We start from the raw sequence: 13279 nt of genomic DNA on the forward strand, positions 1-13279 counted from the left end.
ACTGTGGAGGGAAGAGGCAGGAGAATCACCTAGGCTTGCTGGCTACCAGCTTAGCTGCAGGGTCAGCGGGAGACCCTGTGGGAACAAGACAGGAAGTGATAGAGCAGGACACTTGACAGACTCTTCTAGCCCCTATTTACATAGTAGCATGCAGACGTGTGCATAACACACACACACACACACACACACACACACAGATAGAGATAGATAGATAGATAGATAGATAGATAGATAGATAGATAGATAGATAGATATAGAGAGAAAACCATTGATCATTGATGAATATTACCAGTTTTTTATTTATATGGAAAGTTGTGTTTAATTTTTTTTTTTTTTGAGACAGGGTTTCTCTATGTAACCTTAGCTGTCCTGGAATGCACTCTGTAGACCAGATTCACTCTTTGAATTCAGAGATCTGCCTGCCTCTGCTTTCTGAGTGCTGCAATTAGAGGTATGTGTCACCACACCAGGCTAAACCTCGTCTTTTACCATGAGGGAAAGCTGCCAGGCTGACCAACCCAGCTACTACCCAGGCCCAGAACCAGGACTATGAGGTAGCCCACCCAACACCCACCTCATTTTGAACTGCTGGAGCATGTGAAGGGGAAAAACTAACAAATCCAAAGCTACAGGATCTTCATGACACAGGGAACAACAGGTTATCGAGGAGGAGTCCCAGTGGAGGCCCAGTATTGAGGGTGAAGCCAGAGGCCTCGAACCAGACCAATGACTCATTGCAATGAACACTTACAAGTAAAGATGTATGGGCTGAAGGGTAAACTGTGTCATACTACAGCTTCCGTTCTGGGATTTATTTTATTTATTTATTTTGTTGTTTGTTTTGTTTTTTTTTGGTTTTATTTTAAATTTTGTTTTGTGGGGAGGTTGCAAGGGCAAAGGGCAGAAGTGAGGGGACAGGGAGATGCATGTGATTGGATGCATGATGCGAAGTCCACAAGGAATCAGTGAAAAGTTAAAAAGGCTGTTTCCTCCCTCGCTCTCTCTTTGCTGCCAGACTTCTGCCATAGAGGATCACAAGCATGCTCCCGGGAAGGGCCTGTCCCCGTTGATGCTGTCCTACATGGTAGTGTCCTCATGTGGCTGAAGCTGACATCTGACACCTATGTGAAGGAACAGATTTACAAACTGGCCTGTCCCCCTCCCAAATAGGTGTGATCCTGAGGGATTCACATGGTGTGGCTCAGGTCTGCTTTGTGACTGGTAATAAAATCTTGAGAATCCTTAAGTCCAAAGGCCTTGCCTCTGAGCTCCCTGAGAATCTGCACCATTTGATTAAGAAAGCAGTCACTGTCCAAAAGCATCTTGAGAGGAACAGAAAGGATAAGGGTGCTAAGTTCCGCCTGATTCTGATATTCTGAATTCTGATTCAGAATTCACCGCTGGCTCCTTACTATAAGACTAAGCAGGTCCTCCCACCCAGCTGGACACAGGAGTCGTCTACAGCCTCTCCTCTAGTGGCTCTCTTGTGTACACAGCGATAAAATCCCTTTGAATAAATTTTAAAAAAGTTATAAACAAACAAGACCAAAACAACAACAACAACAACAGCAAAAACCAAAGCAAAAACAACAACAACAACCCAAACACCGAAAAACAAAAACAAAACCCCCAGTCCTTTAGAGGAGGCTTTTGGGACAGGAGTTTGGGACGGTCTAAATGTGGTTCTGACAAGACAGAGTGCTGGGTGTGTTCCATCTCCTGACTTTGTAGCTGGCTACACTGATAAGAAGAAAGAGCTTTGAGTTGGAGGGAGGCCGGGCTGGAAGAAGAGGGCCCAAAGCTGGAGTGTGCTGGGCTCATGGGACAGCATGGTGGAATGAGATAGTCACGGGGAAGCCTGGTCCTGCTTCTCACTGTGTGACTCTGGAAAGTCAAGGGATTTATTTGATCCTTAGCTGTGAAGTGGGAGTTGTAATAATGGCTTTTCAAGATTGTGAAATCTATAGAGACCAGGCTGGCCTCGAACTCACAGAGATCCACCTGCCTCAGCCTCCCAAGTGCTGGGATTAAAGATATACCCTCCTTGGCTTTTACATTTTAATTAATTAATTAACTAATTAATTAATTCTTGAGACAGGGTTTCTCTGTGTAGCCCTGGCTGTTCTGGAACTCACTCTATAGACCAGGCTGGTGCCAACTTACAGAGATCCTCCTGCTTCTGCCTCCTGAGTGTTGGAACTAAAGATATGCGGCACCATGGCTTTGTGTTTAACATTTCTTTAATTAGCCAAGTTGTGGGGGTGGACAGAGAAGGCTTTTGCAGGACACCATCTTGAGAGAAGCCAGAGAGGAGAATGGAGAGTTAGGGGGGCTGACTTTGGAGACTCAGTAATTTAGGAAGAAGACCAGTTGAGCAGCACATCTCAGTCCCAGGAGGGCATGGTGTAAGGCCTTCCCTCAAGGGTTCTCATGAAAGAGGATAAAAAGCGGATGCAGGGTGAGCTGAATCTGCCACAGACCTCCTGTGTGTTCCTGAAGTCTCCAAGTGTGACTCGGTGACTAGATAGGTAACCGTGGGTGGCCTGGTTATTAAGGTAAGAATTAGGCTGCTGTTGGGTCACACGGGCAGAGGTGACAGGACTCTAAGAGGCAATGGGATATGTGTTAATACATTTACACCTGAAAGCTATGGCGTGGCCTCCTGAGAGCTGGGGTGGGGGGTGAGGCAATGGAGGGAGGCCAGAGCACAGGGCTGAAGGGAACATTTTGAAAGGTGAAGAGAAACACCTGGGAGACATGGCAGAGGTTCCAATAATGAGAAGGGGGGAGAGGAAATGGAAGACGTTCTGACGGAGCCTGCAGACTCCTTTGCATGTGAAAAGACCTCTGAGGGGCTCAGGGCATGGTCGCTTGTCCTGAGCTGGACATTGGCAGCCAGGGCAATTTGACAGGTGGAGAAGAAAGGTGGAGACTGGATCTCCTCTGGAGGAGAACACCATGGGCTGACAGGCAGGAGTAGGAATGGAAAAATGACTTTAACAGGCATAAGATAGATAGCAGCTACCGAGCTTCCATGAAAAAATACCCTTAGTATCCTCAACTTCTTCATCTTCATGGCTGTAGGATGAGTTCACCTTTCTTCTCAGAGGTGCCTTCAGTGCCCAGCCAGAGCCTCCACAAAGGTTATTGGCTTGCCGGTCCGCAAGCCTGTATCTGAATCTAAAGTATGATGTTTCCCCAAACAAAACAAAACAACTGGCCATTGCTCAAAACATGTTTGTTGAGGGATTAAGCTGGTGAATGAAGAACAATATTCAGGGCAATGATGAAATTACCTTTTAGTTTCCAAATAGCAAGAACTGTAATCCATCTCATGCCTGAAATAATGATTGTCTTTCTAATTTGGGTCGTCAGAGGCTTGGTTCCCTAGAACAAGGCACCGAGAACCTCATTTCAGGAACATGGGTCAGGTCATTGTTTCTTCTTAAAAGTAACCTGTCCACAAAAACTATAGGCAGCCAAGGAATGCAGAGAGTGGGAGAAACATCTTCCCCAGGGAGAGCACGCCAAGCGGTTGTCCAAAACCAGATGGGCAGTCCTGAAAACACACATGCAAGTAACTTTACATGGACTGAGTAGGTTATATTTAGGAAAAAAGAGGCCATGAATTTGAAAGAGAGCAAGGAAGAGTATATGGGAGAGTCTGGAGGGAGGAAAAGGAAGGGAGAAATGCTGTAATTATATTACAATCTCAAAAATAAAATAAAGAAAAAAGTCTAAAAAAAAAAAAAAAACATCCTGTGTGTCTTCATACGTAAGTACAGTGAAGTCAGAGAGCTTCCAGATTCCGTTTGAATCAGTTGCTCGTTTGTGATTTTTGGTGAGTGGTCCTCATTTGACTTTCTTTAAGTACAGAGCAGGGAGAACAACTTGGATGTCTACTCTCTGCCTGAAGAATACATGAAGCGTGCAGCCCGCTGTCAAGTGAGGCTTCATAAATGTGATGACTCCTCTGTGCTGTGCCACACTCAGAACCATTGATTCCTGGGACATCACTGGCCTTTTATGGTCCAGTGTTAAGAGTCTAGTAAACATGCATGAGGGGATCAACAATCATTTAATTATTGCATTGAGATCTATAGAGGTTAAGGATTGAGGGAAAAGGTGTGCTTAAGACTCTTTACAGAAAGGAAAAACATCTGTCTCCTTGGTTCTCTCTTGCTCTCCCTCCACTCCGGCTCCTTTGGACTGAAAATATTTCAGAACCGAACTGTGCATGGCTGTGTGCTAACGTACACCGCTTCTCTTCTCTTTTATTATTCATGTTATGATTCACGACTAACACTTAAAGTCAAGCTGTCTGGGCATAAATGGCTCATCCCGTGTGTATTTGATTCTTTGTAACTAGGGTTTATAGGCTAATGTCTCTTATTTTTGATGAATTGGAGATAATTCTAGGTGGATGTCATTCATTGGAGCATAGATTATCTTTCATCGTTGTATGCTTATTTGCATATTCAAAGAAGAGGGAAGGTGTGGAACACAACAAAAGCTCCCAGTGATATCACCCCAAATGAAAGGAAATACATATATTCTAGCTCTGTGAATTGGAGGTTTGGTATCTGAAAGGTTTTCTGGGTATGACTACCTTAAACCACACTGTTGTAAGTCACACAGTCTTCCGCCTGCTGGGCATCCCTGGTCTGGAGGACCAGCACATTTGGATTTCCATCCCCTTCTTCTTTTCCTATGTCACTGCCCTGCTTGGAAACAGCCTGCTCATCTTCATTATCCTCACAAGGCCTAGTCTCCATGGACCCATGTACCTCTTCCTTTGCATGCTGGCAGGAGCAGACATTGTCCTCTCCACATCCACAGTTCCCCAGGCCTTGGCCATCTTCTGGTTCCACACTGGGGAGATTGCTCTGGATTGTTGTATCACTCAGCTCTTCTTCATCCATTCTACCTTCATCTCTGAGTCAGGGATCTTGCTGGTGATGGCGTTTGACCGCTACATTGCCATTTGCTACCCCCTGAGGTACACCACTATTCTCACAAACTCTCTGATTGGGAAGATTGGAGTGACCATCTTCCTGAGAAGTTATGGTACAATTTTCCCCATAATATTTCTTCTGAAAAGATTGACTTTCTGCAAAAATAATATTATTCCACATACCTATTGTGAACATATAGGCTTGGCAAAATATGCTTGTAACAATATCCGAGTAAACATTTGGTATGGGTTTTCTGTCCTCATGTCAACAGTGGTCTTAGATGTTGTGTTGATTTTTGTTTCCTATGTGCTGATCCTCCGTGCTATCTTCAGCATGCCCTCCCAGGATGCTCGCCACAAAGCTCTCAACACTTGTGGCTCCCATGTTTGCATCATTATCCTCTTCTATGGGCCTGGGATCTTCACAACTCTTACTCAGAGGTTTGGGCGCCACATCCCACCTCATATCCACATCCTGCTGGCTAATGTCTGCATTTTGGCCCCACCTATGTTGAATCCTATCATTTATGGAATCAAGACCAAGCAAATCCAGGAGCAGGTGGTTCATATCTTGTTTACAAAACATAAGTGAATTTGGGTCAAAAACTCAGGACTCAGATTTTGGAATCAACAGTTATCTATTGAGTGGTATTTGGAACTGGTGGATGGGACAGGTCACCTGACACATGGCTCAGTGAGTTCTGCATCTGGAACAGCTTTACCAGGGAGGCTGCTTTATGAATAACCTGTGAGAACAGTGACATCCTCTCACATATTGTACTGAGCAGAGTCCTGTGAAGATCTGGGGTAGACAGGGCTGTTCCCAGACATGGTGTCCCTGTGACACTAGCATGAATTTTGGAACTAGACAAAGTGATTGAAAACACTCTGTTGCCTTGGAATTTGCCCCATGGAGTTTCTCAAGCTCTGAGACATTTATGATATCCCTGGGCCACCACATAGAACATTTCATTCCTTCATGATTTTCATTTTAGTTAAGTGACTTTCTGGGTCAGTGATTCTTGGGCTCTGCAGTTATTTCTTATTAAAACATTCTTGGACTATGTACATGCATGTAGCTGGGACTGTAAGGTATGTGGTTCCCATTGTGCAGAACAAGCTTGAGGAGCCTGAGTCTGGTGAGTTGTTTTGGGGGAAGGATGCTGTGGTTTCTGAAGGGGTGGTGCCTGCTGGGAGAACAACAAAGAAGTCAGGCTGTGTACTTCAGTGATCTTTTAGGGGACATTCAAATTCTTCAGGTACCCAATTTGGCTTTTTCAGGGGTACTGGGGACCTAGGCTCAGATATGCATCCTTTTTGTCATAAACACTTTATATCCTGATCTCCCTAACCCCTATGTTTATTTGTTGACAAAAACAATAGCCATATTTGGTATTATGGAAGATTAATTTCATATTTCTTTATGGCTACCAAAATCTTGGGACGCCTGTCTCTCATAATAATGGTTTATCATTTACACATTACCTCTTCATACCATCTCATGTGTTTTAAATTGTCTCTGGATTGTTGATAACACTTAATACAATGTCAATGCTGTACAGTTTCTATACTGTATTGTTTAGGGAATAAATAATACATAAATAATGACCAGAATAAAAGGGGTCTGCACATGTCTAGCATGAAAACATGTCCCTCCAAGCATTTCAGGGTCAGATAAAAACTTGGTGCAAGGAATCTCCCAGGAATCTACTAGGATGACCCCAGGTAAGACTCCTAGCAATAGCAGATTTGCTCAGCCTGAACTGGCCACCTCCTGGGTCCAGATTGGTACCTAGCCCAATCATTATCGGAGAGGCTTCATCCAGCAACTGATGGGAACAGATGCAGACCCACAGACAAACATTATGTGGAGTTGTATGAATAGTATAGAAGAGGGGGAGAAAGATTGTAAGAGCCAGAGGGGTCAAGGACACCACAAGAAAACTCACAGAATCAACTGACCTGGGCTCACAGGGGCTCCCAGGGCTCCCAGAGATGAAACTAACAACCAGAGAGCCTGCATGGGATTGACCTAGGCACTCTGCATCTATGTGATAGTTGTGTAGCTTGGTTCTCTTGTGGAACTTCTAACAGTGGAAATAGAGGCTGTCTCTGACTCTTTTACTGGCTTTTGGGACCCTACTCCCTATACTGGGTTACTGTGCCCAGCCTTAATACATTTGGAGGTGCTTTGTTTTACTACAATTTGATGTGCCATGTGTTGTTGATACTCATGGGAGACCTGTCCTTTTCTAAACAGAAATGGAGGAGGAGTGGACTGGGGGGTAGCAACAGAGGGGAGATGGGAGGTAGGGACTGGGAGGAGAGGAGGGAGGGGAAAGTGCTACTGGGATGTAAAATAAATAAATAAAAACATCTCTCCCCCCAAAATACTTTGTATCTGTCATTTGTTGAATCCATTGGCAGAGAATGTACAAATAAGGAGGACTGACTGTGTACCTAGATACATTCTAAAATAAAGTTTTGTATATTGACCGTGTCTAACACCTTTTAAAATATGTAAACATATTGAATGGCTGTCCTGCTCTCTCTTCTTCACAGAGAACATTTAATACTACATGTGCTTGGAAATCAGTTGTAATTGAAATGTCAGTGGTTTTTGATGTTTTCTCCCTTTTTGTGACTGTTCGCCACCAGTCATAAATCTCTGGAAAAGCCACAAAAGGGTTGTGCAGTCCGGAATGATGAAGTCTGAGAAGCTGAGGAAGGACTCTGTTTCCAAGTTCAGTGCACAGAGCAGCCCTCAGGTGCTAACACAGCAGTTGCAGACCCCACCCAGCTAAGTGAGCTGACTCAGGTTAGACAGCTGGAAGGACAGATGCCTGCTGATGACAGTTACAGCCCAGCTGGTCACCACAGAGGTGTTAGGAATGTCACATGGAGCAAATGCCTTTTCACTTTCAAGTCCAAACTCTGTTTCTGGTCTTCAAACATACAAGCAGACTTTATACTAACAGTGTAAAATGTACTGCATTTGCAGAGGACCTGAGTTCAGTTCTCAGCACCCACTTCATACAGCTCACCACTGCAGTAATTCCAGCTCTAAGGTACCTGTTACTGCTGCCCTCTATAGGAATCTGCTCACGTCTGCACAAAAGTACCCTTATTTACACACAGACATACATATAATTTAAAAATCAATAAAAATAGACTGCAATAGTCATTAACTCATAAAACATGACAGAAAGCTAAAGAAGGAGAAATCATGAGAGTAAAAAGAAAATAAATAGCATGGTAGTCAATGTAAACACAAGAAGACTACATACATAAATACATACATATACATACACACACAAACACACACATATATATATACATACATATATATATATATATATATATATTATATATATATATATATATTTGTTTGTGAATATTCCAAAGGAACATTTGAGACTTTGAGGTTAGCAGTCAACTAACATTGTTTTATAAATCCTACCAATAGGAATAATGTCATAATCCCTGAGACAGAAAAATTAGCTGTAAAAAGATGAGAAAACCTATGGAAACACTAACCAATTGAAAGTCAATGTTGCCATATAAATAAAAATAAAATTGGACTTTTATTATATAGTAATTTTTTATATATACTATATATAAAACTTTTATTATGTAGTAATCCCTGAACCACAACATTTTATTCTAAAGGGAGGCTATAAGTCTCAGGGAGTGAACAAAATTTATAATCTCAGGAAAGTCACAAGTCTCAGGAAGTACTCAAAACTAACAACATTCACAAGGTTCCTACCAAGGTTATGTAAATGGTAACCACTACTGGGGAAGAGAGACTCTCCATTCTGTTAAGCTGCCTGCCAGGGAGCTCCAAGGATTCAGCTTTTGTGAGTCATAGCCCATACTGGGTTGGATTTTTGTGTCCTCCATGCTCCCGGTGGTGACCCCATTCTACTCCCAACCTCATTATACTTGTCCATTTGCCAAGTTGGACTTGAGTAGAGACTTGGGTGGAATCATGTCTTTGGTCTATTGCCAGTGACCTATTTGTGGTGAGTAGATGTCTTTTCTCATCTTCCCAGGAGAAGTCACAGAGCAACTTCAGAAGAAGGACCATGACTAGACTCATAATAAGTATGGTCTGCATTCTCCAGAGAAACATCAATACTTGACAATCTTCTCACTAAATAGCACATTCTTAAAATCCCTTAATATTGACAGTACTGCTAGGGAGAGTAATCAAACCCAAAGTCATGGTGAAAACTTTGATATATCACCTAATTAAAGGTAATGGTACAATCTACTTCCCTTAAAATTTCATTTCCTTGCAGAGGAGTAAAATTCCATTGCGTATCCATGCCACATTTCATTCGCTTGTTGGTTACCATCTAGGGTGGCTCCACTTCCTTGTTATTATGAATAATACAGCAACAAGAAATATTCATGGAGATGGATGGATCTGGAAAGTATTAAATGAGCCCAGGCTCAGAAAAATAAAATCCTCAGATTCTATACTTGTGCAGATCCTAACTTAATGTTTGCATGTGTGTAAACAAGAGGGTGTGAGAGTGGGATGGTCTGTATGTCAAATTGCTCTGATTGCTCACTAAATAAAACATTGATTGGGCAGTGGCCAGGCAGGAAGTATAGGCGGGACTAACAGAGAGGAGAACTGAGAGAACAGGAAGTCAAGGGAGGGGGGGACACTGCCAGCTGCAGCCATGACCAGCAGCATGTGAAGATGTTGGTAAGCCACAAGCCATATGGCAAGGTATAGATTTATGGAAATGGATTAATTTAAGCTATAAGAACAGTTAGCAAGAAGCCTGCCACGGCCATTCAGTTTGTAAGCAATATAAGTCTCTGTGTTTACTTGGTTGGGTCTGAGCGGCTGTGGGACTGGCAGGTGACAGTGATTTGTCCTGACTGTGGGCAAGGCAGAAAAACTCTAGCTACAAGTGGCACCCAATGTGTTGGCAAGAGTTTCCACCTAAAACCTGAGAAAAAAGATTCTAAAATGGAGCTAAAAACACTTCCTAGTTGTTTCTCTCTAGTTAGTGGCAGCCTGAGTGTTTGAGCTACTATGGCAAGTTCCTGACATGTGTTCTAGACCTGCAGTATGGCGGGAATGAGGCCTCTGCAGGTGGCACATTAAGCTGCGTGGTGGATTTAGCCTTTGCTAGTACAAAATCAACAAAAGAAAAAGAGGTTTCTGGGCTACACCCTGCTTTGATAGAAGCATAGACCCACTATTTCTGAGAGTTGATGGCTCCCAGAGCTGGGGGGAAAATGTACCACTGCCATGTTGGGAAGCTCAAGTGGGCAGAGCCAGCAGCCACAGCGTCATTTCAGTCTTAGAATGCTGCCGTTTAAAGCAATAGGCTCAAGGTAATATAAAAAATAATCCACTTAAAGATGTCTATCACACAGAGAATCTGGATTATGTTCTCCTTGATATTCGTAACTGAAGAAAAACACTTGATTGCAAAAGCTGTTGATTTATGCCAAAATGTATATTTTAAAAGTACCTTGACTTCAAAATTTGGATGTAAGGATATGTTGCTTGGGAAAAGAGGCTCTGCTTTTGTTTCCACAGAAAGCCAGAGGCTATGGATTTGTTCCAGATTAAGATACATCAGGTTTGACCAGCCAAGACCACCTGAAATGTCTCAGATGACACCATGGCCCAGATGATCCAACATCCAGAACGGTTTCAAGGCAACTGGCTCTGACGATACACCCTCACAGACTACTACATAATCCTAAAATTTTCTTTGTGTCCCCATAAGATACAGTGCCGCCCCCAGCAGGAAGTAGTAAGAGAAGCTACTCCCAAATTCCCAAATATACCAAGCTGACTTTGGAGATGTGTAAAAGTTAAAACCTTACTTTTTTTTTTTTTTTAAAAAAAAAGAAAAGGGGAAGTGCTGTGGGATGGTCTGTATGTCAAATTGCTCTGATTGGTCAATAAGTAAAACACTTACTGGCCAGTGGCCAGGCAGGAAGTATAGGCGGGACTAACAGAGAGGAGAATTGAGAGAAGAGGAAGGAGGGGGACGGGAGACGGGGGCGGGGGAGTCACAGCCAGCTGTAGCCATGACAAGCATCATGTAAAGATGTCAGTAAGCCACAAGCCACGTGGCAAGGTATAGATTTATGAAAATGGATTAATTTAAGCTATAAGAACAGTTAGCAAGAAGCCTGCCATGGCCATACAGTTTGTAAGCAATATAAGTCTCTGTGTTTACTTGGCTGGGTCTGAGCAGCTGTGGGACTCGTGGATGACAGAGATTTGTCCTGACTGTGGGCCAGGCAGGAAAACTCTAGCAACAGGGTGTAGGCTATGAACTCAATAGGGGACCATGGGAGGGTGTTGAGCGAAGAGCAGGACAAAAGATCACCTGTGACATGAAAGTGGAGAAGATGGTACAGGGGGTGGGAAGAAAGGGAAAAGCATAAACAATTTTGTTTAAAAAATGCCAAGCTTCTGGTTTATTTATTATTTATTTATTCATTCATTCATGCATTTATTTATTTATTTAATGGATGGGTTTTCTGAGTGTGTAAACAAGTGAGTCTCTGTATCTCTATCTGTGATTTTTTTTTTTAAAACTTTTCTTGGGCTCTTTCCCTTCTGTTTGTTCGTTTTGCCCTATTATGACGTGTTATTTTTGTTTCATCTTATTTTATTTTATCATTGTCCCTTAGAGTTCTGTTTGTGTTCTAAGGAGAGACAGGAAAGTGGTGGATTGGAAGGGAGGGAATGTGGGGAGGAGCTGAGTTGAGCAGAGGGAGAGGAAACCATAATTAAGATATATTATGTAAGAAAAATCTATTTTCAATAAAAAGGAAAAATAAATGAGAAAAAAATGCCATAATGAAATCTAGTACTTTGTATGCCAATAAAATAAATGAAAAGTATACAACTCAACCCATGAAAACAACAAGAAAAACAAGGATAATGGCCAGATGGTCATCAACAGAAAATGGAAATGTGGCTGGGTATATATAACGTACTTTTACTCACTTGTAGAGAAACATGAAATTTGAAGGAAAAATGAATACATATCTCATTTTCATTATAGAATATCACAAAGTCTTTGACTGTTGTTTTGTAGTTTGACAGACATTAACAGCCTTGGAGGCCATTAATGATGGACCTTCTTCATAATCCACTTTGGATGCATTCTCCTATTTCTTTGGAGACACCAAAAAGAAAAAGATTGTAATTGTGTTTCCTTAAGATTTTAAAACGCTGTATGAAAAGGTAGAAGTTTCAGGGCTTGGTTGAGGCCCATTTAAGGGAATGTTACTTCCTCCTACTCAGAGGAGCTTCCACTCAGGGTTCTGCTCCGGGCCCTGGGTAGAGACACGGATGGTTAAAAGATTAGACTATTACATATCATTGTCCCCTCCTTTAAGAATTAAACCAACTCCTCAGAAAGTCTGATTCTTCTATAGACATGCTAAAGAGATGGGCAGACTATTTACAATTTAATGAATAATGTGCTTATACTTCCCAGAAGCCTCTGTCTTGACTCAGTTGCTTTCAAATCTCCACTTCTTGTCTACTTTTTGTAGTTCTAACTCAGATAGATTACCCTTCCTTTCTCTCTCTCTCTGTGTCTCTGTCTCTCTGTTTCTGTCTGTCTCTCTGTCTTTCTCTGTCTGTCTCTCTGTCTCTGTCTGTGTCTCTCTGTCTGTCTCTGTCTCTGTTTCTCTCTCTCTCTCTCTCTCTCTCTCTCTCTCTCTCTCTCTCTCTCTCTCTCTCTGTCTCTCTGTCTCTGTCTCTCTTTCTTATACTGGTGGGCCTTCTCATTGTTTGTTTGAAGTCTCCCACGTGTCATACAGCTGCCTTTATCTGCTTGTTGAGCTTCATTGTTGAACCTGCCTGGCTTCTTGAAATCTGACCCAAAAGGCAAGGCTGTCTTTCCTCTCATCCATCATCCCCCTCCTCCAAGAAGCTGCTCTGATCACAGCTTGCTAATCTTGTTGATTTACTCTCAGTTTCTCATGGACTCCCAGCCTTCTTTTGTAGTTCATTTAAAGATCCCTTGGAGATATCAATTGAAGTGTTTATTTATTAGAGAGAATACATATCTACCTCTTCTCCAGAGATGGAGGAGAAGGTGTGGTGTGGGCAAGTTTAAAATGCTGTAATAATGAGACTCTGAATACAAGGGAGGGATTTTGGAAACACAGGTCTAAATTTGATCTCCCTGGTGTGGAAGCTTCCCTTGGGGTCTTCAGGTAAATGCACAAAAACCCCTCTGCTCCCTCTAACATTGAGTCTTGTGTGAATTTCTATCACTCTATGCTGTAGGAATTGCAGTGGAGGCAGGTGAGTTACTT

General features: G+C 42.5%; 1 protein-coding gene and 1 pseudogene across 1 annotated transcript; both read left to right on the plus strand.

Moving 5' to 3' along the window:
• The first annotated feature begins 943 nt into the window (after positions 1-943).
• On the plus strand, positions 944-1502 carry LOC102906880 (small ribosomal subunit protein uS15 pseudogene; annotated as a pseudogene).
• Positions 1503-2471: 969 nt separating this feature from the next.
• On the plus strand, positions 2472-7341 carry LOC102922524 (olfactory receptor 52B4-like). The gene is made up of 2 exons (XM_076565949.1): positions 2472-2555; positions 3877-7341. The coding sequence occupies exon 2, from the start codon at positions 4602-4604 to the stop codon at positions 5544-5546; it is 945 nt and encodes a 314-aa protein (XP_076422064.1). The 5' UTR covers positions 2472-2555; positions 3877-4601; the 3' UTR covers positions 5547-7341.
• The last annotated feature ends 5938 nt before the right edge of the window (positions 7342-13279 follow it).

Source organism: Peromyscus maniculatus, chromosome 1 (genome assembly GCF_049852395.1).
Source record: "Peromyscus maniculatus bairdii isolate BWxNUB_F1_BW_parent chromosome 1, HU_Pman_BW_mat_3.1, whole genome shotgun sequence".
Taxonomy (NCBI): Eukaryota; Metazoa; Chordata; class Mammalia; order Rodentia; family Cricetidae; genus Peromyscus; species Peromyscus maniculatus.